The sequence below is a fragment of the Limulus polyphemus genome, unplaced genomic scaffold, assembly GCF_000517525.1.
Source record: "Limulus polyphemus unplaced genomic scaffold, Limulus_polyphemus-2.1.2 Scaffold881, whole genome shotgun sequence".
Classification (NCBI taxonomy): domain Eukaryota; kingdom Metazoa; phylum Arthropoda; class Merostomata; order Xiphosura; family Limulidae; genus Limulus; species Limulus polyphemus.
Genome location: NW_013666491.1, coordinates 116,261 through 140,194, shown reverse-complemented (window position 1 = coordinate 140,194; position 23,934 = coordinate 116,261). Strand labels below are relative to the sequence as shown.

The following is a 23,934-nucleotide window of genomic DNA, read 5'->3' as shown; positions in this document are numbered from 1 at the left end:
TTTCGTTTTTTTATATATATTTTAGCAACCTATGTGAGAAACATTTTAATTTTTTTATATATATTTTAGCAACCTATGTGATAAACATTTCCATTTTTTTATATATATTTTAGCAACCTATGTGATAAACATTTCCATTTTTTTATATATTTTAGCAACCTATGTGATAAACATTTCCATTTTTTTATATATTTTAGCAACCTATGTGATAAACATTTTCATTTTTTTATATATTTTTAGCAACCTATGTGATAAACATTACCGCTGATGATAACGTCTCGAAGCCGTGCGTTCCAAAATTCCAAATTATGCAAAAACTTTATTCTCACAAATCTTAAGAGTACAATCAAGAATGGCTCGTGTAAAATTGAATTTCTCCGAAATGCTAGTAGAAACAATTGTTACTCTACATATGAACACAAACAGTTCAAGCAGTAGCAGCAACCCAGAATCTCATTTACGAAGTCGTCAGTTTTTCATAAGAAAACTTCTACACTACCAACCTCTTGGAAGTAATCATTCGCAAGATTCTTTTCTATACATTTTATTTGCATACAGATTGCAAAACGACTTGCTTTTTCATTGGTTTAGGATGGGTAATATATATATATATATCATTCAATCGTTCATGCATGCAGTGATCGTTTTAAAATTATGCACAGAAAGCACGTGTTACTATTACAGCTGAAAATCGAGCTTTCATCCATTCCAACAGCTATCAATATCAGTTGACAATTTATCAGTGAACAAGTACAACATACAAAGGGTTATGTCCATGTTATATTACTGAACAGAAATTTTAAATTTATGAAATTGTCAATCATTTGTTTAAATATACGTCTAGTGTTTTATCTACTCGGTTTGTAAATACTATAATGGGAATACTGGAGCAGGTGATGAAAAAACGGTTAAAAGAGCAAGGTGATATATCCTCAATGATATAACGAGTTTCTTGTTGCATGTAACTATAAATTATGGATAACAATAAAAAATATATATAAGTTATTTGCTATTGTTTGTATTTTTCGACGTCCTAAGTTCACACTTTGTTCTTTCTTTACATTTTCAAAACTGAAGATGTAGTGTCAGTGCTCTGAGCTTCTGTTTAAAAGAGTTGGTTTTCTTAATTTAATGGCAAGAAATTCTAGTATTTTTAGTTGTACTTCATCCCGGGAATGGATGATGATGCAGAAGAACTCCAATTCAGACTGCTAGAATATCTTGTCATTAAGCTAAGAATGAGAAATATATATAAAATGGCAAAGAGAAATTTTTATCAAGACAGAATTTTTGTTAAAATCAAACTGTTATTGGAAAAAAACTCAACCACGTGTTGTTAGAAATTTGTAAAAAGAGTAGTAGCAAAAAGCAGAGAAACACTAGATAAAACTAACACAGGTTCAACACTCAGACAACTAGATTTAACTGAATAAAGCTCATACAGAAAGAGCAAGATATCCATAACTAAAACCTAAGAATTTAATATAAGTAAAGCATGTGTCGTTTGTAGACTTAGAACAAGATTCTCACATACAGATTCAGTAAAAAATGTAGAATCTTTGGAATTCTGAATCGTTGGTGACAAAGCTTTTATAATACATTCATGCGGTACGTTTTGATGCATGTTGCAACATGTGCACTGCCGGTTTAACCACCTGTGGACTGTTACTTACCCTTCATATTTTCAGTTTCAGCCAAACAATAAGGACAATCTATTTTTTGTATGCATGTTGCAACATGAGCACTGCCGGTTTAACCACCTGTGGACTGTTACTTACCCTTCATATTTTCAGTTTCAGCCAAACAATATGGACAATCTATTTTTTGATGCATGTTGCAACGTGTGCACTGCCGGTTTAACCACCTGTGGACTGTTACTTACCCTTCATATTTTCAGTTTCAGACAAACAATAAGGACAATCTATTTTTTGATGCATGTTGCAACGTGTGCACTGCCAGTTTAACCACCTGTGGACTGTTACTTACCCTTCATATTTACAGTTTCAGTCGAACAATAAGGACAATCTATTTTTTTCTTTCCTAATCCATTAGTTTATGTTTTGCTACACGCAAAACGTTATTTTTACAGCTATTTCAATAAGATTGGACAGAAACTTAAGTCCATATCTTCATTATTTCTGAAAATGGAGAAAAAACACGAAAAGGAAATTAAAAGAACGTTTTTTTTTAAGTTTTAGTTGTAAAAGTTCTAAACTGTTCAATAATTCACGAATCTTATAAATATAAAATGAATATAAGCATTATCGGTCATGTATGTGTAATTCCAACTTGCAAACTACTTAAATGTTTTTGTTATTTTTAGGTACAGTAACACGAAACTATTCGGAGGACGAAGAGAATTTTTATCATCTAAATCAATCCCGTGTCTTACTTTGGAAAGCTGAAATTGTTTTATCCTCAACACAAGACCAAATAACAAAAGTGATTAAAAATGCTGATTTTCCGATCGAGTTATGTTCCGTTCAAGGTAATCGCTCAGCAGATCTTTAATGTGGAGATCGCTTCATCACCCAATCTCGTACGTCGTTCAAACAACAAAACCAGTTGCTTCTAGACTACAGAAAATCTAAGAGATCAATGAACAATCTAATATTTGATGAACTAGAAGAAACACTCGGTTCACTGATCAAGCTTGGTGTGTGTGTGTGTATAAACATCCGTTATCGTCTCCAGGGCGACTCAAACTTGTTACTGCAAACCTAGCGTTGTAATAAAGATGTGCGACTCCAGTAACTTATAAATAACCTGACACAAATGGTGAAACTGTTAACTCGCAAGTTGACGAAAAGTAGGCAAAGGCAAAACTGGAATAGTGATCAGTTTTAAGTTATACGTTATTGAACAAAGTGAAGCATAGATAACGTTACATATTAACATATAGCTATCAAGCTGGAAATGGTTTGCCAACTTCTGAAAAACCTAACTATTTAACTTCAAGGTCTTTAATCAGTTGAAACTGTAGCCAAAATGGAAACGAACCGTTCAACGACAATCCATATTAGTAAAAAAAACGGTCTCTGAAAATGCTATTTTAATTAACCAGTGTATCTCATTTTAACGACTGCTTTAAACTTTGAACAAGACTTATAGCATGTGGACAATTTTAATTATGGTTTTCAAAGAAAGACCCCAAGCTATACAAACTAGGAAAATGGCCTTGTTTTCACTTATGCTAAGTGCTTTCATAATGCTAATAAAAAAAACAATGGCATGTCCGAGTGCCTGTTTTTGTGACGAAAATTTTCAGTATATTAGCTGTGTGGGAAATGGGCTACAGGAAGTGTATCCTGACATATCAAAAATGGTAATTCGGCTTGAGATTCGGAACTATGCAATCCTATCCTTGTCCTCCAAAGATCTGGAAGGATTGGTACAGTTACAAGAGCTCAGACTACAGCAAACACAGATCCACACCATTAACAATGATACGTTTTTGAATCTACACACATTAGAACACCTAGATTTAAGTCAAAATATGCTTGTAAATTTAAATATGAAAACATTTGCTGGTTTATTGGCATTACGTTACTTGGATATTTCCTCTAATCTTCTCGTCTCTCTTGATAATGCTTTTGGAGATTTGTCTTTAGTAGAACAACTGAACCTTAGGGCCAATCAGATTCCTCGACTTACAGTCAAAAGCTTAGCAGGATTACAGAAACTTCAATACTTAAACCTGGAATTGAATAACATCTCTACAATCGAAATGGGAGCCTTTCAGTATTTAACCAACTTGGCTCACCTAATCCTAAGTAACAATCCTCTTTCCACTTTATCTCGCTTAGACTTCTTTGGCTCCAGACTCCAATATATTGATATCTCAAATACTGGCATACAGAATGTGCCTCAAACCTTAGCCCGATTTGTAAGAGATTTACGACTAGCCAAAAATAATATCTCTTACATCAGAACTGGAGACTTAGAAAGTTACCAATATCTTGGACTTCTTGTTTTGGATGATAACAACATTGTAGAAATTGAAGATGATGCCTTGGGAAGGCTCGAATTTTTGAACAGACTTTGGTTAAATGGAAATAAACTGAGTTCCATCCCAGCAAATTTACCATCTTGCTTGCGTTATCTTTATATTGAAGAGAATAATCTGAAAGCAATACTATCTTTCAGTTTTCAAGGACTAATCAATTTGGAACACTTGTATCTTCAGAGAAATCAGATTGAGCACCTAGACAAACGTGCCTTCTGTGATCTTCTTAACTTAAAAAGCCTTGATCTTCAAGCAAACAAGATAAAAACATTGTCAGCTGGTGTGTTTGAGAAACTTTCCCAGCTTGAAACTTTGGATCTTTCTCAGAATGAAATCAAAATAATGGGGGTAAGGTGCTTTGATGGACTGAATCATCTCAAGACTCTTCAGATTTCTCGTATTTCTTCTACAGTCAACTTTCATGAATTGGTTTTTGACACGCTAAAAAGCCTGTATAATTTGGAGATGTATGACAGCTCCAACGTTTCTCACCAGATCCTCAGTTCCACTCAAACCCTCCGGGCTCTGCGTAATCTCAGAGAACTAAACATCATGCACAATGGACTGGTCAACCTGCGCTCTGATTTCCCATCTTTCTTCCCCTACTTAAAAGTTATAAAAATGAGTGGTAACAAATGGCACTGCAATCAGTCAATCTTATGGCTAAAGAAATGGATCACTACTTCAAATATACAATTTCACCAAAGTTATGATGTTCGTTGTGCTTCTCCAGTACAGCTTCAGTTCAAGCCAATTATGCTTCTAACAAAACAAGACTTTTCTATCACAAAGAAAGAGACTTCTTCCAAAGAGAAAACAGAAACTAATAACCAAAAGAAGGTAACTGAGAAACCATATATGAAAACAAAATTTCCATCAAATACTATCAAGCCTTCTGAACTATTTTTACCTGTGTATAGTACAATGGTGTCAGTCAAACTGAACAGAAGCCAATCTAACGTAAGGATGACATCTTTGAAATTAACTGCATTAAGTAATTCAGAAGCACATACAACCACCACCATACCATACTATAAACATTTTAATCAACCATACAATCAATCTTTAGTTAATCCAAATTACTTTACACCATCATTTAAACCCAATAAAAAAGTTGTTCTTCCTTTTAATTATGCTAGTGATACAATAATCAATACAACAGATGTCCAAACAGAAACAACAAATATTACCATAAAAACTACTGAAAATTATCGTCTTACAAGTGAGTTCGAAAATATTATAAATTCAACTTATTTTAGTAAGTCTTCACCAGTTCAAGACATTGTAGAATCACACAATTTCATAACTAAAATACCCAATACAACTGAAAGCCCCTACAACTCTACAGAACTACACAATATATCTTCAACTCAAATAGAACAATACAAGTCCCCAACTATTAATATTCATGCAGAAGTCCAAGAAAAATCAAGACATTCAACAAAAACTTTAACAGTATATTTCTCATTATCTGGAGTCTGCTTGTTGGTGATCTTTGCATTATTAGGACTAGTTATATATCGATGTCAGAAATTATCTTGTAATGCAGACCAATGTCAAGTCAGAAGAAACAGCAGCATTTCATACAGTCCACAAAAGGATGAAGTCTCCATCTTGACAGTATCAGAGAAAACAGTGAAAGTAAAAAGAAGTTCCCAACATGAAATGGGAAACAAACTATATTATATCATGGAGAGCAATGATATGTATCATGACCCATCACAAGAAGCTCTTACAGATCCACAGTTACAAGAACTACTTCCACATACATTGGATAAAAATGTCCTCAGCTGAGTTTCATAGTTATAGATCCATGATACATACATGCCTTTCCTTTCGTTCTTTGATGTTCATAAGGAACATGACTCAGGTTCTTACGCTATTTTTACATAGTACTTCAAAATTCTCTAGAATACCAAAGTGACAGGATTGCATCTCATATAAATTGAAAACTATGAAGCTCATCAAAAGCAGAAAGCTATTTCTGATGGACTGTATTGTTAAATTTTATCAGTTGTATAATATTTCATTTCATGTATATCATTATTTATATTTTCTTGATAAATTTAAGACATCCCCACAAAATGGCTGCAATGGCATGTAGGATCATAACTTAAATTGGTTGTTTGAATTGAATCACAATCTTCTTCTTGCATATAACTTGTTATATTTTGTGATAGGGATACAATGTTTTAATTTTTTTCACAATATAATATATCATCACACAATTATGAACACAGTTTTCAGTTCTCATTATACTTAGGTGATATACGCACCAGAAAAAATAATGCAATCTAGGAAGTAGCTTATGTAACCAAAATTCATTAAAATTAATACAATTCCATAAAAAAAACTACTGAATATATTTTACATTATATCTTATCAAATGTCTTTACTAGAAGAAACCTGTTTCATAATTGGACTTTGTAGTTTATTTAGATTTTAATTGGGTCTTTCTAGTAACAAATTTAAATCAACTGTGCCAAAGGTATGTGTTTAATGAGAATAAGAAAAGGTGTGTGTTAAGAATAAGAAACACAGTCATCTTTTTACTTTTTCTAGATTGTTTTAACTAGCAATAGTGAAACTTGAAGACATTTTTTAATCAATATTTTTGTTCTAGTAATGACTAGTTTTATTGACTGTGACTAAGAAGTTATTTTCAAACAAGTACTTTATAGACATAAGACATGTTAAACTGGGGTTTAATTTAAGAGTAAATGTAATTTTGCAGTAATTCACTAAAATCAAAACAGATTCAAAATTTAAGAAACAAAAGTATTGCACAGACCTGTTTTGTTCAATAATCAAAATACTCTCTTTGATACTCAGCACACACACACACACACTCATATACTTACATTGTTTGTAAACAGAAATAAACCAGCAAACAAGAGTGCATCCACTATATTTCAGTTCTTTAAACTGCCCATAATACATATGACTTTGATTCCAGAATTTATGTTTTCAAGAGTCAACAATTTAAACCTGTGAACATACAATTCCAAACACCTGCCTACTTTTAATTATCTGTCCAAACACTTTTTAATTATAAACAGAATGGTAATACTAAGTCATTTATAATTTATTCAAGTATACAGTGTATTCCACATCTAATAATAATTTTCAGCTTTTCACAAATATAAAATGTATGATTATATATAACTGACATATGGTAACAGTAAATTATGTGTTGCCAATTCATAAAAAAAAAGTGATTGGCATTTTTTCTGCTCCTGCAAATTGCGAAAATAATACACTAAAACAAAACTTAATATTTTAAGAACATTTATTTTATATCAATGTTATTAAATTAAGAAAATAAAAAGAGCAGAGTATTGTTATTAGAAAGCTCAGTTTGAAAGTATTAATCTCAGTTGTATTCTTTGTCTTTCATCAACATTAGCAGACTTAATACAGTAGTAATTTTCAACATTATCAATAATTAATACTTAAAACTATATTCTCATTCACAAAACTTTTTCTCTAATTATCACCCATAATTAAAAGAGTATACTTACAAATTTAACAAAGTAAAACCTGATAGTAACACATATCTCCAAAATTGTTGGTTTTTCATTTGGACTTTAATGAATAGCTTAATTGAGTTATTTTCAACCTTTAAATCAAATATAAAATCTGTGTATATTATGACTGTTAAATGACACTTACTAGTCACAAGACCTATCTTACCTGTACTGTGGGTTTTTGCAGAATGTATATTGCTGATTGGAATACCATACTCATTTATCAAAAATGTAACAATCACTTATATCCTTAAAAAACATGTATTCCTCAAACATCTCAGTTTAAAGCTCCTTCCTGGGAGAAAATGTAACAGTAGCAACAGAAATGAGATAATGTTAGATAAGTATTTTTTGGGTTTTTTCATCATATTTAATTATTTTACCATTAAATGAAGGTTGAGGTACTATGTTTGTGTACTCTGGTTTAAAGAAAAGTAAAAATGTAGCGGTGAGATTTGTCATAAAACTCTCTCAGATTCACTTAAATCAGTTCTTAAATTTTAAAATCACTAAGCTACTCTTGTAAATATATAGCACTCTGTATAATACATCCCATTTGTTTGTGTTGTACTGAAACATTTCTATTCATAACAGCATGTCTAGGATGAAAGAGATTAGTTTATATATAAATAATACCAATGGTGTACTTTTTCTCAAATACTATGTCCACTTACATCTTACAAACAGAATCATGAAAACTTAACTCCAACACACACAATGACCATATATATATAATATAGCCAGCTTATGATTGAATGTGAAAATGAATTATATTCTAATGTACAGCTTATGAGTTATTTCTTTCAGACATAATATAGCTCAGTCTAAATGACCAAATCAAACAACAAAAATTATATTGTAAAGTGCTTCCTGGTATTTTATCAAAAGAATATATATATATTACTTTACTTATATAGAAAACTTAACTTAAAACAGTAGAAGTGATAATAGATATGAATATATAAATGTATGATTTCAAATCATTACAGAAATTTATATTTTACTCTCTTACATGCATACTTTTGTTTTCAATCTCTACCTGTCATGAACAGTCATGATTATGGATGAATGCATGCAGAGAAACTGTCACCCACTAAAATTAAAATGTTAATATATGACTCCAATCTAATTTTTATTATTTACCATTAATATGAAAGCTATATGTAACTAAGTTGAACATAAACCATTCTGTAAAAAATAACATATTTTTTGTGAATATCAGATGTCAAATAAAAAAATGTTGCAAGTACTACAAGTGTTAATTTTATTTTTATTCTGTCATACCACAGCATCATAAATTATAACGTAAATGTAAAAATAAATCATGCTGAATTTGAGAGAACTGTTTTTTCTCATTACCATTTCAGTTATTAGCCCAATATCCCTAATATACATTTCAATGAAAAGTAAATTTAACCATTATCAGAAGTTCTTATCCAAAACATTTTTACGCCACCTCTATTTAAAGGTGCATGCATAAATACAGCATATGAATCCTTCAAACTTCTTGTTGAAACATGCCCCCAATTGAGAAATATAAAAAAACTGTGGTATTACAATACTTAATGGAAGGCATACGTGTTTCCATGTCAACAAATCCCTAATCATATATATATTGAGCTAAAAAATACATTTTATTATTTCTCATACAGAATATTTTATAACAGCATTATAAAGTAATCATTCTTCCTAGTACATTCTTATATATGCATACATACACATAGGTCTATAAAATCACAATATACAGATTTTTTTTTCTTACCTAGAACAACCCCTGCATGTTTAAATCAGATTTTGTTTTACACCCAACTTTGTTTTTAAAAATGATAAATGTTTGAAGTGTTATAAATTTAAGACCAGCTACAGTGCATTTGTAAGATATTTTGATATTTATATTTATACTTTGTTAAGCCTATAATGTTATTCAAATCTTAGTTCAACAAACATTCATAATCTGAGCATTTAGGCAAACCCAATTTTCAATTACAAACTTTAGTCTGAAATTCACTATACTGAAATTAGTAGCACCCTATATAAACGGTGGTTTAAATTAGTTTAGAAAAATGTTTAAACATTTACCAGTTCAGCCCACATTAATATATATTTATATTCACTACAAGAAATACCTTACACTATCAAGAAATTTGCTTTTAACTTGGAATAATGAAAAAAGTCAAATTTTAACACTTATCAAAATCAAATTTGTGAAAAAAAATATTGTTGAGCATTTTTCTAATGTAAAAAATAAAGATTTTAGTAACAGTATGCAGAAAAATTAGTTTTTTAGAAATAATGATTACTAAAGTTAATATTTAACAATAAACTCCTCCAACTACAGCAGTAGCTTTAATGAAAATATCAACTAAAAAGAAAAGTATACAAAGTTACCCATTTATTTTTTATAAAAAACACATACTAATGAAACAGATGGAATAAGTATCAACATTTCAGATCCCAATATCCTTAGAGGAAACCATCATAGAGATCATGAAACTATATAAAAAAATCAATTTTGAAAAACTGCCAACAGAGTGCTGTAATGCTATGAATTGAACTCCAGTATTCCACAACACAGAAATATTAGAACACATTTGTATCATTGTGTCTGTGTAATTGTCTTGCATCTCACATTGTCCTTAATTCATCATGATCACCAGAGTGAAATTTATATTCTGAGAAAGACTCATGTCCTTCAATCCACCATTTACAATAAACTTCTAAACCTGTTAGTGCAAAATACAATCAGCAGCATTATAAAGTGCTTAAATTTAATATTCATTTCAAATAGTTGTGTGAAGCATATTTTCTTTTAGGTGTACTTTGTAGATATAATACACGCACTACTGACGCACTTCACTTTTTACTCCAAGAATTATGGGATTTAATGTCACATATAAATAAAATAAACTATAGGCTAATGTGGAGGTTAGACATGTAACAACAAAGACAAGCTTATCTTATCATTTTTGTTGCTGCAAAAATGCTTTAGAAAATTTTCCAATTTTCCAAGATTTTTCTTCAGAATTTGACTTCCTTTTTCTTGTTTCACTGTTATATTAGTAGTGTTACATAGAAATCTTGATGACAATGAAAAATTAATGTACCTTATGTTAACAACTCCAGTATTAAAATGGCATATTGTTTTAATGCCAATTATAACATAAAGAGCACACAAATAAACAAAATGACCTTATAACTGCAGGATATATTTCTGTTGATACACTATAGCCTTTCACATTTTTTTCATAGGTTCAGGCTTCACTTCTGATTAACCATAATTTAAGTAGTATTCACTTCTTGCTCTCAACATAAGTAATACATTTATCTACTTTAAATCAATACATGAAACAAAATATTTTAAAAGTAGTGTTCATTTAGTGTACTTACCTGGAATTGATGTGAAGAAGATCTCTCGTAAAGCCATAAACTCTTCCTCAGGTTTCATATTGGATGTTCCAAAAACATTGCCTTCTGGCCACAATTCTCTATATGAAAGTAATTTTCTTAGAATATTTAAATTAGTTTCCACAGAATTTCTAAGTATAAAAGAACTCCATTGTTCAACATTGTAGTTTACAGCATAATTATATAATTATGATTTAGGAGATAATCTGCTAACCTTGCCTAGATCTTGACACCTATTTTTTTAAACATTTAATGTACATTTCTCTTTCCTTGCTACCTAGATTCGGATAGACCTGTCTTATTAACAGGAAGGTGCTGATACAGACAAAATTTAAAGTCAATGAAGTCAAAACAATATGTTATATATTTTAAAGAAGGAAATATAAGTAATCTTTGTATGTATGTCTGTAATCAAAGCAAAAATTATTTTTATAACAAAAAGAAATGTATACACATACACCAATTAGAACTTTGATGTACAGCAATTAGTGCCTTCTCTGTGTTTGAGAAAAAGGCATGTAACAAATCTATGTATGCAAGTACAAAATTTCTTACTTGTGTAAAACTTTACATCTTTACTGTTAGCTCTCATGTTACTTTCTTGCACAAGTGTGAGAATTTTAGCTAGTAGCCCAACTGACTGTCAAGCACTTTAAAAACAATTTTATATCTTATAATAACAGAGGTAGTGGCAACTCTAAGTGCTAATTTTTGCTATAAGTAACACTTACAACACTTGTCTAGATATTATATTTTCTACATTTCCACTATAAAATATTATTTCTATAAACACAGTTTTATAATAACTTCTGTGCAAACACATGTTCAAAATGTGTGTAAGAAGAGTATTAAATTTCATTTTTTGAATAGTGTTAATGATATGGTCACATTTCTCAACTAAATACATATTAACTGTACATTCCCCATAAAAATATCTAAATTTAATTTTTACTTTAAAGAATCAGTTTATTCAAAAGTAATCAGTGTCTTATTAATCAGTTAGTCAGTCTCATTACCCCACCTGGTTTCCTTACATACTTTGACAAAACCTGTGCTTGCATGTAATTGGCTGGATCAAGAACAAGGATTATACCTAGTATATAAAGATTCTGGCTTACTGAAATTGAGCCTTCTCTATAATTTACATCTTATGCTATCTCTGGACCTAATTAAAAATATCAATATAAACATTTTCTGTCATAGGTGATACTTCATCACATTTACTAAACCTAATCAATAAACATTTTGAAGCATTTTACAATATTCTTTTAAACATTAAGAACACAATGTACTACTTCAAATGACTTTTGAAAAGTTTACACATAAGAACAGTACAAGAACCAGTGACAAATATAAAAAAAGCAGCAATCTAAAGTTTTATTATTTGAGTGCAAATAATATACTTTTTGTTTAAAGAAACTCAGTTTTATTCATATGCTCATACAATACAAATCTTGATCCCAAGAAGCTTTACTATTTTTAACTCTTCTTAGTGAAACTTGTGTAATTATCATAATCCATCTGTATATATTATCAACAGATCTAAATGCAATTTAATAAAGAACATAAAAGATTTAAATGTGCAAAGATGCACAGATATATTTATCATAAATTAAGCTATTATATTAGAGGGAAAGACAAATGTAAAGCCAGTTATGAAATTTCATTTTAGAAAAACTATGAATAAATGAGAAAAGCTAATCCCATTAATTTACATTAAAATATTCATATTATAAGCAATTAAAAGTTTCATACTTTAGAAATTTGCTTGTTTTTAGAAAGTCCTTAGTAATAAAACATCTTACTCATCTTTAATTCTAAATTCAGTCTGATGGGACTAAAAGCAGTTTAGGATATCCCAAGCCTTCCAAGAGGTCCCTCAGCAAGGTAGAGTCTTTAATAGGGCAACATTTTTTTTAAAGTAGGTACTTACCTGCATGTTTTAACGCAACTACCTACTTTTACATAGCTTTTTTGTTTGTTTGTTTGAAGTTAAATACAAAGCTACACAATGGGCAATCTATGCTCTGCCCACCACGGGTATCAAAACCTAGTTTCTAGCATTGTAAGTCCACGGTCATAGCGCTGTGCCAATGGGGGGCTTTTACATAGCTATTAGAGCACTAGATGTACTTCCACAAGGCCTCCAAAATTGTAATGTTTCAAGAATAAATAAAACCAAAATTAAGAATAACAATTATTATTATTTCTTGCTTTTGAAATTCACATTTCATGTTGTGTTGTAGCCTACAGAGTGTGTAATTCTTCTTGTGATTTATGGCATATACACATTATTGATATCATGACAGTACAAATTGCAACATTAAGGGTCCCTTATATAACATCATTTTAGTATCTACTGACTGACTGACAGACAAAACACTACTGTGGGAGTGGTTAAAACAGATGAACCCTCAAGGCAGCCTTCGAACCCATTTCAGGGAAATTAAGAAATGTCCCTAAATATCTACACCTAATCTTTTTTTTCTTAAATCAAATCTGAATTTCAATAGTTTCTTCTAAATCTGAAAGCTAGATAAGCAAGAACTGACACAAAGTGTACTGCTGCTGTATTTGTTTCCACTCTCTCTTCTCTTCTGTAGGACAGTTTTTGATAATTAGAACTAAGCTTCACCTTAGCCAATCCTTTGTGTTTATCTCCCTGTGCATGTTTCAAGTGATGCTGTTTGCTACTATTATCACAAAGTACTTTCTTTTGACAAATACTACAGAAACTGATCATTTGGCAATAGTTGACACCAACAAGAAAGTTCATGAACATTGCTGTCTGCACAGGTTAGCCTTGGTGCTAAAATCATATTTTTAGTTTTCTACATTGCTCTGAAAATATAAGGCTTGTTAAAGATGCAAGTCTCAAGCAACACTGCTATGTACACATATATTACACAAGCAATACAACACCAAGTGCATGTATGTTAGATTACCTTGAAATTTGAAAATAATAATGTCTTTTAAAATTATTAGGGTCTAGCTATTTCAGGACACAACTGTCAGAGACATGCACACTTTCACACACAAAAAAATCAAACACTGTGCAGCTAAAACTTACACAAACATTAGCCATGACAAAAAAGAACAACTTAAGAAAAGCTGGTGTACATGCTTCAACTTGAAAACTTAAAATGTGTTGGGCAAAAGGAGCATTTGATTATCCCTCAATTATTCTTCAATGAGATGAAGATTATGTTAACTCTAAAGTGACTTATCAGAAAGCAGAGAAAACAATTAGCTTATCTTAGTAAATTTTATATCTGTCTGATGCTACCAAGAAGATATAAATTATGCAAACTATCTGAAACACACTGCTATCTTAAGTTAATAATCGGGGCAGTTAATCTACACTCATAATACAACTATGTGTTTTTGTGACAAATTTTGTATTTCATGTTGAGCTAAACCAAAATAGTAGAAAGAAAATAGGATTTTTACATAAAAATAAGGGAAAACTAGGGAGCCTCATAAAAACAGGGAAAATTAGGAAAATAAGACACATTAGGAGGCCTGGATATCCAGAATTTTAGCAATCAAACTAGTTTTGTAATTATTTTCAGCCATATTTGAAAATTGCAGCATGTATATCCAACAATCAGAAATCATTTTAACAAAACATAGAAAAAAGACACTTCACACAGGCTTTATTACAGCTAGTTGAAATATGTGAATTTATAGGATACTTAACCAGTATGGATAAATTAATTCATATTTCTAAAAGTATGAATAATAGTATTCAAAATAAATTCCACCTGTTTTTATAACAAATGAAAGAAAAAAAAGATATACAGTTCTACATACCTTTGTTGTGTTTATCTTTGGTACACAGTACATGGTACTATTCTCAAAGTCAATAAACTTAAACTCACACTTTCAAGCAAATAATTTATGCATGTACGCATGTGTGCCTATATATATAAACTTTCCATCATGAACAGTTACTAATTACTGAGTAGTTTTTATCCTAGTAATCAGAGGTTAAAATTCTTAAGAAAAAATGTACTTTCATATGTGCCTAAAACAAAGGATTTTACTCATATATGTAATTTATGATATAGTTTATTGAAGAAAAATACATACAACCATTGTTTTGACAAGCAACTAAATTAAAAATTTCATAATTGTAAACTTACCTCAAATGTTTTTTTTTTTGCTTCTCATGCCATTTATTGACAAAAGGACATTATACACATTAATATCAAGGACGGATAAAATATGTCATTTGAATATATTTATCGTTATTTACCAATCATACAAATCAAACAGCCAGATGAGACCACCTGATTACTTTAATAATGATTGACATCAAAGCTGTTATATAACTTCTGACCATAGTGTTGCCAACAATAATTAATGTTGTTAGGCCTAATATTGGTTCATTTGAATATTTAATGATTGTTAAGATTCTGTGAGCTGTGACATGTCTGTTATCTGACAGTGTGATAGAAGGTATGAGAAATGGATGAAAAGTAGATCAAATAAGTCTCAGTACTCAGTACTAATTTTAAAATAAGTCTAAGTACTGGGTACTGATAAATATTGACAGGATTTCAACTCTGTTAGTAACTTATAAGTAATTATACTTAGATGACCATATTAGCTATTAACAATGACAATAAGTAATGCCTTTATAAGAAATGCTACTCGAACATTTCATTCCCTCTCCCCCTCATTACCAGTATTAGTAAAACAAATTAAATCAATCAAGCTACAAAAGGACATAAATAACCTCACATTTCATAACCTAAAAGAAATATTTCTCATTTCTTCACACCTCTGGTTTGAAACTCATAACAGCTTTACTACAAAAAATGTGGTAAAAACAAACTTCTGCTGTCAAGCGAGTGATTTTTCATCCAAGTAGAAGTAAAAAAAGTTAAAAAAAAAGTTTTTCCCATTTACCAGTTTAAAGGTTTTACACTTCAATATATCATATTCAATTTACTGGTTTTACACCTCAATATATCCTGTTAAATGTAAAGGGTTCTTGTACTTTGGAACCTGCTATAATGTTTGAAAATACACGTGAGAACTGGCCCTTGTAACAGATTATCACCACTGTATTCTACTAATTGTTGTTTAAAGCCATGCTAAACATTTATATGGTTCACCATAAACACTTTTTAATTCATAATCATACAATGTATAGTTTTATAATAAAAGCTATTCAATCATTTTTATGCAATTGTTATGATGGCAACATGCTGAAATATAGTTGTTTTGAAAATGTTTTGTAGTGTATATAATTATACTAGCACATCATGTAAATGAAAAACAAGAGGGAATCCTCAATAGCCACAGCTGCAATTAGATCTCAAATTAGTAAAGAGATAGAGCTATGAGCTAAAAGTTCGTACTGGAAAAAACTAGCAGCCATTCTATAAGCTGCTATGCCGTAGCTAAACAAAGGTTTGATTTTCATAAATTCTTTAAGTATTTCAAAGTTAAAAAAAGGGTTATAATAAAATACAAATCATATGTGAGGTTAGAATAAATTTTTTGATAATTTTATGCACTTACACAATCAATGATAAAAAAAATATTTTACCTTGCTGCTCGATAGAGAGCTACAGACTCTGCTGCATTATTCTCTCGAAGTACTCTTTGAATTTTTATCACTGCATCGCCCCTTATAAAAAAAAAGCTTAAGTTGTACTTAAATATTTATATATATAAAAACTCTTTAATTTCTCACTTAATATAAATATCTGTACAGTATCATAAATTTTGCACATTTTAAGATTTATGAAAATATTCATCATCATGATTTAATTTTTTGAAAACTTAATTTTTTTTCCTGTTGGTGATTTAAATGTGATATAAATAAAACTGACTTATAAAAAGTGCATTTATCCAGAAAAATGTCTGATCATTGTGCCAAAGCTATACCTAATACTAAAAATTATAAACCTTAAACATGTTATATACTAGGTTTTGAAAAACATATCAGTTTAACTCTGTATAATTTCACTATACTTGTAATACTCAAGTCAAAAGCCATATAAACTTGCAATTTGTTTTCTCTGGCAAAGTTGTAACAATATTCTATTCAATGATGGTTCTAAGTAACATTTATAATATGAAATAAATCTTACTTTTGATCTTCGAGGCTCTTTTCACTGGCTGCATCAAATGGCGTAACATCACTAGTTATTCTTTTATGTCCCTGTAAGACAGCAGACAGATCTCCCGACACATCTTCCCATTCTTTCTCCAACTGATCCTCACTAGGCTGTTGTGATTTAGTGATGTCACCTTAAAACAAAAATAAAATAAATATTTTCAAATTCTTATGCTCATTTTATGTTTTGTACAACTAAAAATACTTAATGCATAATTTAAGAAATTTTAAAATTCAACATAAATAGGCTTCATTTAATACAACACAAAATTTATAGAATCCTTATTACTAGAACAAAAATTCTACAGCTTATCAGAAAAAGTCAAACTTTAAACCTTAAATTTAAGGATCAGCAGTTAGCAGTTGTCAGTACATTTTGTATGTTGCTCCACTTATTTTTGACTGGCAGTTTTGCTTTGTAATTACTTTGTAACTGATAGTAAAAACGTTTTAATTAAACTCTTTCAAGTAAAAAGTTATTTCACTTCCAGAAAATTAAATTTTCAAAACCAGACTATACATAAAGGGGGGAAGGGGGTGTTCAGTAAGTAAAAACAAATTTTTACAGGGAAGATTTGTCAAATCCTGATATTTTTTATGAAGAACTTCATCGATGGAAGACAGAAATGGTTTTCTATACTTCTCCAGGACAGGCCTCAGATACTGGCTGACTGCTTAAAAGTATGTTTCAGTGTACCAAACATCTTTATATTACTGAAACTCTTTGCCACACTGCCACTAAGTTCATGTTAATGTGAATGTTTGACATCTATTATCTACTGGTTGAATAATTACTTGAGGTTTACACAAACAACAGAAAGACTGAGTACTCTACATTTAGTAAATAATCATTATGACACTGCAATATCATTGGAACTGTATGTAAATTATTTGGAAAAGCACCCCAGAAGAATGGAGTATGCTAACATTATTCCAGTAGTGCATACATGTAAGTATATGACAGCCAATTATTGAAATAGCTAATATACTATTGTTATATAGAGTTGTTTAAATTAGTAATATAATTTAACAATTAATAACTACTCTGCATGTAGATAGTACAGTACTTCAATATAATAAAACAGAATGATGACTTGTTAACTTTTCATTAGATGTTTATGGATTTTATATGAACAGCCATACAATTGTTTAAGCTATATTTCATGCAACATTGCTTCCAGATTTAATCTCATAGCACTTATTTTTTACAAATTTTCTGGGAGGGCATTTCCCCAGGCCTCCATAGTATTAGCATACTTTGCATGCTGATTGTGCTCCTCAGAATATGTGTTGGCATTTGATCTCTCAAATTAGAACCCCCCCCCCCCTTTCAAACATTCTGTATATAGGCCTGCATAAGTAACAGACATCAACACCATTTTTTAAAAAGATATCTTAAGAAATAATCTTTTCTGTACCATTGTTGTTTTTTTTCAACCCTTAGATCACCATTATTTCACTGATTCAATGCATCATTAGTAACTAACATAGAAATTAAAGCATATAACTTAGCATCAGAAATTAAGTGTATTCATATTTCTACACTCATGTTAATAAACAATATACACAGGAATCCTGCTTTTCCCTTAGTTCACAAATGGTTCAAAATAAAATACACACACAATAAATAATAATAATTAAGCATCAATCCTACTTAATTAATAAAAAAACTAAACCTGAAACCATATAAAATGTGAAGTAAACACTACAAAGTTATCTTTGCATAATTAATGTATTTATTCAAGAAGAACAATTTTGTACTTTAAGAAGTACCATATGAATCAATGAAGATTTTATAGTGAGTAATTTATGTTGAATTTCGTGGCTACTGGAGGGGTGGTGGATAAAATAAAGAAGAGAAGATACCTAGAGAAAATGTGTCACGTGTCACACTAGGGGAAATTCATGATTTTTCTAAATATTGCCTTATAGAATTAAGAACTTAAAACTTATATACTCTTAAAATATGGATTATTAGTTATGGTTTTATGCTATACTAATTGGTATAACATAAACAAAAAGTAGTTTAATAAAATTTTGAATGAAAGACACAAAAACTTGTGTCATGCACAGTAAAGGATACCCATGGCAATAGGGTTAAAAATATATGATATAAGGAACAGGAAGACATGGGCTCGAAGGGAGGAAATGTAACAGCATAAAGGACAACACTGAAATTCCAATGGGGAGGGAAGTAGGGCATGGGGATGGCAAAGAAGAAACAAAACAATAGGGTAAGAACCAGAGAAGTGAAGGTATGTCAAACATCTTGTGAAACAGAAAATGACTGACATGGCCATGTGATAACCAGCAATGGTGAATACCAAAAGCCACTTGTCGAAAAGTCAGGTAAGAAAGGAAGTTAGGCGCAGGGCAGAAAGGATGGGACAGAGAAAAATCATGATGAGAAGACCAATGGCAGTAAACATGTCACTTGCATTGGTAAACTGACCTGGAGGAAGGGCAAACGTAACGGGAAATCAGAGAAGCAGCCCTTGGGGAAAGACTGGCCCATCCAGTAATGGACCAGACAAAAGCCACAAGTGAAGTCAGAATGTTGGAATGGAAGGATGTAGCACACCTGATGGAGGTTGTCTGAGAAGGATGGGGAAGATGAGGTGTCAGTAGAAGCAGGTACAGAAATGGAAACCATGGCTGCACTGGCCAAAGTGGTGCCACCAAGAGGACGTAACACAGAGTGGTTTGGATGACAGTGAGGATACAAGGAAAAAGACAGATGGGGGGGGGGGGAGGGCATAGAGGTAGAGGTCCCCAATCCTGTCTGAGGGCAACGACAGCTACAGCCAAATTATGTGAAACTGAGTACCAAAACCTATGAAGCTTGGAATTCAGGTTGATGGCAATTGCTTCCAGTACTCAAGTGCTCCATTGGAAACACAACCAGCTGATCATCTGTGAGTTGATAGAACACTATGTGTGGAGAATCTTGTCAAGGCACAATAAACAATCCCCAACCAGATTCAGGGTATCCGGTATATGACATGCCAACAAGCGAATGTGATAGCTATGGACACAAAACAAACTTTGCTAAGTGATATATGAGACAACCATTGAGATGACCGGTTCCAGAGAGAGAGGAGGAACGGAACCAAAGCCTGACAGACAGTGAGCAATTCCAAGAGATTGATATACAGAGATGAATCATCAATAGACCAATTTCCTGTAATCTCCTGTATGTCCAGATATGCACCCAACCCAAAAGAGAAGCATCCATGAAGAGTTGCACCTCCAGATGAGGAGAAAGAAGAGGAACACCCACTGTGGTGTTTTCTCTGTCCAACCACCAGGGAAGTCCACATGAAAGGAAGGAGGGAGATGGATAGAAAGCACACAAGGGATTCCAAATGAGGTTCCACTGATCTCGTAAGGCCCACTGAAGAGATCATATGTACGCTTGATCAAGAGGAATTAGAGCCCTCCAAAGAAGCCAACATCCCTAAAGAGATAAAACCTCTCATGCAGTTCGAGAAGAGGAGGAAGAAATGGTCCAAATCAGAGCTCCATAGATCACAGGTGAAAGGAGAGAAGGGTGAGCCCAGCTGAGACAGGAATTGAAAAATATCTTGAGAGGAATAAGATATTGAGTAGGGGAGAGAAATGACTTATTTACCTTGACCAGCAAACCTACATGTTCAGCCTCTTGAAGAAGAAACTTACTGTGAAGGGAAGAGGTGGCCTGCAAAGGAGCCAGAAGCAGCCAGTCATCCATGTAATGGTGGAAATGAAGGCCCTTGGAATGGAGAAGACAGGGATAGGCTTTGACAACCTGACAAAAAACGTAGGGAGCTGAAGCTAGACTAGAACTGGTAGACATAACCACAAGGGATAAAACAAATAAAATTCCAGGATGCTGGAGAGATAAGAATGTGAAGGTAAGCATCTGAGATATCTAACTTCGTCTTCCAAAAATCAGGAGTGAAAGCCCATCAAAGAGATAGGGAGAACTCCATGGTGAATCGAGGACGGTCTAAGAAGCAGATTAAGGAAAAGAGAACAATGACTGGGCACCAATCCACAGTCATCATGGGGACTATAAACAAATGGGAATAGGAAACTGGCTGAGAAAGATTTTGTTTTATAATGCCCTTGTGAAAAAGATCTAGAACTGCCTTGGAAAGATGCTAGCTGGAAACAGGATCCTGAAGAGAGGGGGAAGAATATTGAATAAATAGATAGAAGAGGAGAGGAACTAAAACAAAAAAGAAGTCCTTTAGAAAGAACCCGCAGAACCGAAGGGTCAGTGGTGAAGGACTCGCACAAAGTGGCCAAGAGCATAAGCCTAACCCCACCATGTAGTTACCATGACCACTGGGGGTACTGAAGCCATCAATGAATAAACTGATGGTTAACCTTGGAAATCTGAGTAGCAGTCACTGGTAAAGGAAAGGAAGGATGGGGACAAGACATGGGAACAGGTTCAGGAAGAGATTGAGGCAAATGTGAAGCAAATGAGGAATGGGAGGTGTGCAAACTTTGCTATGGTCTCCAAAAGAGTCATGAAAACCCCCAAAACATTATATCTTAAAAAGAGAGCCATGCACAATTCTTGTAAGGAGGTTAGGGGTAAAAGCACATGGAACAAAAGGGTGTTCAAAGAATCAATGAAAACCCCCCCAAAACATTATGTCTTAAAAAGGGAGCCATGCACAATTCTTGTAAGAAGGTTAGAGTGAAACACACATGTAACAAAAGGGTGTCTCAACAACAGAAGAGCCTTGTTCGTAGGTAAAGGGCAGAAAAGGACAAACATGCAAGTGTGGAAAAAGGCAAGGGACAAGACTCCACTAAAAACCACTCAGGGAAAGGATGAAGAGTCTCAGATAGAAGATGAATCACGGAAAGGAAAAAAAAAAGGAGGGAGGATATTGTGAGGCAGATACAGAAAAATTGAGTTTGAGAAAACATTATCAAAGAATTGGAATCAAACCCCACAGAGGCAGAAGAGAATCAAACTGCTGGGATTCCAAAAACTCCTGTAAGGAAGTAAGGGATAAACGCACATGGGACAAAAGGGTGTTCCAACCCAAGAGATACCAACAACAAAGAAGCCTTGTTCATAGGGAAAGGGCAGAAGAGGACAAGAATGCAAGTGTGGAAAAGGCAGGACACAAGACTTCACCAAAAATCCCTCAAGGAAATGATAAAGAGTCTCATACAGAAGGTGAATCATGGGGAAGAAAAAAAGGAAGGAGGATAATGCGAGGCAGATGTGGAAAAATTGAGCTTGTGAAAACATTATCAAATAATTGAAATACAAATCCCACAGTGGCAGAAGAGTATCCAACTGCCAGGAGTACAAAAAAAGGAAATGCAGAACTATGGTTAGCCATAACATGGACTCCCATATTACATGGAGGTCAAGGCATACTGACCCATGAACATATATAGTGAGGGGAGGAAGAGAACAAGATATTGGCTCGAAGGTGTCTCCCTTAAAATGGAAAGGGAGGAGTCAAAGGAATGGGCATAAAATCTTAGCTAATAATCCATATTTTAATAGTATATAAGTTAAGTTCTTAATTTTATAAGGCAATATTTAAAAAATCCTGAATTTCCTCTTGTGTGACACATTTTCAATAGGCATCTCCTCTTCTCTATTTTATCCACCACCCCTCCAATAAGTACAAAATTTAATGTAAAATAGTTGCTATAAAATCGTTATTGCTCAGACAAACCATATTTTGTTTGGTTACAGAGTCAGCAAATAGAAAATCAGAGCCCCATTGTCACACCCACCTCTCACATCCTCTCTTTCAGGATTTGTTAGTAGTTCTCTCTTATGTTTAATTCTATATTGTCTATAACCAATAGAAAGCCAAGGTTTCATCTATCAAATGACAGATTATATAATGTTGTTTTCTGAATGAACAATCTTCAATTTCACTGTTAGAACATACTTCGTTCCTATAAGAAAGATAACTACTAGCTTGTATGATTTTGTAATGGTTCTTGTCACATAGTTAGAAAGCCAGAAAAATTTAGATAGTTGGGGGAATTGTCTACTTTTTGCATGTTATTATTCTATGTTCTTTGGTGCATTATCTAATTAAATAAAAATCATTTAATGCATTACTACCATTAGTACAAAAAAAGCAGGGTTAAGTGTCATCGACAATTGACAGCAAGATGAAAGAAGACCCCAGTAAGTACTTTATTTCTTGTTTTTCACATTTATTCTTTATTTATTACTATAAAAGTAACTAAATGTAAAAACAGGGATCTCTTTTGGTTAGTTAAGGTAAAATAAATAATAGTAATACCATAATAAAAATATTTCACAAGGCACAGATGCGAGCAGCTCGTGAGTAATGTAATTCGATAGCATAACGTGAGCTCCATGTTCCCAAAGTGATTTACAACTTATAACGGCACGAATAGTAGTTAGATACAATTCAAAGGGCAAAAAAACAATAAAATTTAATTATAAATAGATGTATACTGTTACGAGTTTAAAGCTACTAGTATAAACAAATGTAGTTTCATGTTACAATTCGAAGTCATTCCAGAAAGAAAAAAAGGGGTAATTTCAATTTATCTCGATTTTTTTTTTGGTGGTTATGAGGTAGGTCAAATTGACCAACCTTGTTCAGAGTTAGTGTTTTAGTAGACTAGTATTTTGTAAAATTTGAATTACTATACATTATATATGTATATAGATTATTGCTATTTTGAAATAAGTTCTTAAACATATTTTTCCTAAAACGTAGAACAGTAACTAAACAAGTAAAGCAAACAATTATTTCTTTTAGTTACGACCTTTGTACTCGGTTGGTGTTTGACATAGGTTGCTAAGCCTTTACAAATTTTGCACATGGAGGATATAAAACAAAATATTTTGTAAG

General features: G+C 32.1%; 1 protein-coding gene across 1 annotated transcript in view; it reads right to left on the bottom strand.

The window, feature by feature from the left end:
• Positions 1-23,934, bottom strand: part of LOC106461021 (protein timeless homolog) — an 82,080-nt gene that overhangs the window by 15,500 nt on the left and 42,646 nt on the right. Inside the window, exons 14-16 of the mRNA XM_022387829.1 lie at positions 17,046-17,205; positions 16,499-16,579; positions 10,921-11,018 (exon numbers count right to left, since the gene is read on the bottom strand). Coding sequence (XP_022243537.1) covers positions 10,921-11,018; positions 16,499-16,579; positions 17,046-17,205 — 339 coding nt within the window. The remainder of the gene's footprint in view (positions 1-10,920; positions 11,019-16,498; positions 16,580-17,045; positions 17,206-23,934) is intronic.